The sequence below is a fragment of the Morone saxatilis genome, unplaced genomic scaffold, assembly GCF_004916995.1.
Source record: "Morone saxatilis isolate NCDOM2014 unplaced genomic scaffold, NCSU_SB_2.0 Contig15, whole genome shotgun sequence".
Taxonomy (NCBI): Eukaryota; Metazoa; Chordata; class Actinopteri; family Moronidae; genus Morone; species Morone saxatilis.
Genome location: NW_023339707.1, coordinates 15,441,724 through 15,443,805, shown reverse-complemented (window position 1 = coordinate 15,443,805; position 2,082 = coordinate 15,441,724). Strand labels below are relative to the sequence as shown.

General features: G+C 40.8%; 2 protein-coding genes across 2 annotated transcripts in view; both read right to left on the bottom strand.

The window, feature by feature from the left end:
- Positions 1–2,082, bottom strand: part of ncoa6 (nuclear receptor coactivator 6) — a 19,573-nt gene that overhangs the window by 14,877 nt on the left and 2,614 nt on the right. The gene's annotated exons all lie outside the window — the stretch shown is intronic.
- LOC118324876 (glutathione hydrolase 7) overlaps positions 499–2,082 on the bottom strand; it is a gene marked incomplete at its 3' end in the record, with an annotated part of 7,131 nt that continues 5,547 nt past the window's right edge. The window contains 6 exon segments of the mRNA XM_035657372.1: positions 499–598; positions 802–939; positions 1,053–1,167; positions 1,283–1,435; positions 1,538–1,626; positions 1,728–1,855. Coding sequence (XP_035513265.1) covers positions 499–598; positions 802–939; positions 1,053–1,167; positions 1,283–1,435; positions 1,538–1,626; positions 1,728–1,855 — 723 coding nt within the window.

Here is a 2,082-nt window from a genome sequence, read left to right as displayed (position 1 = left end):
TACACACTGGACCTTTAAGTAGCCTCTGACTAAGGCAGATCCAAAAAATCCTGATCTGTCCAATGTACTCGATCACTATGGTAATGTACCAGAAGCTGATATATCTTTTTGCTGGAGTCAGCAAGAAATGTGATGTTTGCAATATGGGGTTCATAGGATTTACTAACATATCATTATTATTTTTCCTACCTCCCACTAAAACTGTAGATTATTCTTTTTACAGCACAGGAAGTCAGAAAGACATTTTAATGTGCCAAGGTGTTAAACCCTACAACTGCCCCCTTTGTTTTTCATGACAATAGGAGCACCTACTGCTTTCGCAGATACTCATATACGTTGTATAGTGTACACAAAAATGTGATTTGATGACAATCATAAATACTGGTACAAGGGTTGCTCTGGAGCACATATCCGGGTGCATATTGCATGTTAATAGCAGGAAATGGCTATTGTAAATGAAGTTAAAGGATGGATCATGGATCATTAGGAAAAACTCACAGTCCACCAGGAGGGTGTTGGGCTGCAGCTGTGGGTGAAGTCTTCCATACGCTAAGCTGTCACTCATATTTTTACGCGAAGACAGAACATTCATCAGCACCTGTGAGGGATCAGAAAACAGAATAAGACATACAGAATAATAGCACATACATAAATTCATTGTTATGCACAACATGGGCAGCATTATTAAATTTGATTTCACAGGAACAAACCAAAATGCATTTCTAGAAAGATATATATACACACTGAGATCTAACATCAGTGGTGGATTTAAGTTATTCTTCCAGTAATTTAAAAAATAACCTGTGTGATGCCACTGAGTGCTTTCTCTCCATTGGAAGATCCGATGGCTACGTATGTGCCACATAACCCCACGGCAGGTCTCACTGCTGTGGGCATCAGGAAGGACATCGGCCTCTTCCCAGGCAGGAGGCTGTTATGCTACAGCAAAAACAAACATAACCCATGAGGACTTAGTGCAGCTACAAAGAATATTTCAATAAGAAATCAATCAATACTGCATTCACTTCAACAAATACAAAATGAACAATTACTGGGTTCGGTGATGAGCTCCCTGTTTTATTAGGCCAGGAGAAGTCCAGGATCTGGCTATTCAAGAGGATTCCTGAAGGAGTCACTATCCCGCTGCCGAATGGTTTGTTTAGAGAGCTAAAACAGCCACAAGTAAAAGAGAAATCTGGTCTTAGTTTTCCAGTGATATCAATCAACGTTTAACTGTCACTGGGATTTGCTTAAACAGTGTGCAGGTTAAAGCATGATGTACCTCATAACTGACACAATGTGGTCATCTGGGCCCATGACCATGACCTGGGCAGCTGCTGCACCCTTCTCCAGGGTATATGATGCAGTGTAATGGCCGACAGGGAAGGCCTGAGAGTCGTTGATCATCTGGCGGAGCAGGGAAGCCTGTGATTTACTTGGAGATGGGAACAACAAAGGGCAGTGTTAAATGGAAATGCCTTACTGAATTAAAATTGATATAAACATTATATATTTAAGACGACATGGGGAGCTCTACCTCAGCATCTTGGTGACAATCTCTGAGACAGAAGAGTCATACATGGGGTCTCCCAGCTCACTAGCCAGGGCAAGAGCTATCTTCACAGCCTGGAAGAGAAATGCAATATGAACACATAAGTAAATATCATGAGAATTACTGCACTGCAGATTGTTTATGCTGAATAATGGTGAAGCAGTTAGAATACTACCTCTGCAATCCAGTGGTAGGTGCTGTTCCTGGCCACCTGGCTGGTAATGTTGTAGCCTTCCAGGATGTTGAGAGCAGTGATCAAAGCAACACCTGCATGCGGGGCCGAAGCTGCCATCACATGGTGTCCTTCAGAAACAATAACAAATCATTCGGTTGAAAATGTAATTATTTTAGTAGGGACATAAAATATAACACAAATAAAAGCAGAACTAGACTGATTGGTATAATGCAAAAGGAAAATTGCATTACTTGAACATAAAACCTTTAAATAAATATTTTCTAAGGGGGTATATGCCTTTAATATATAGGACAGCTCAAGATAGTCAGTAAAGAGTGAGAGAGAGAGAAAGAGA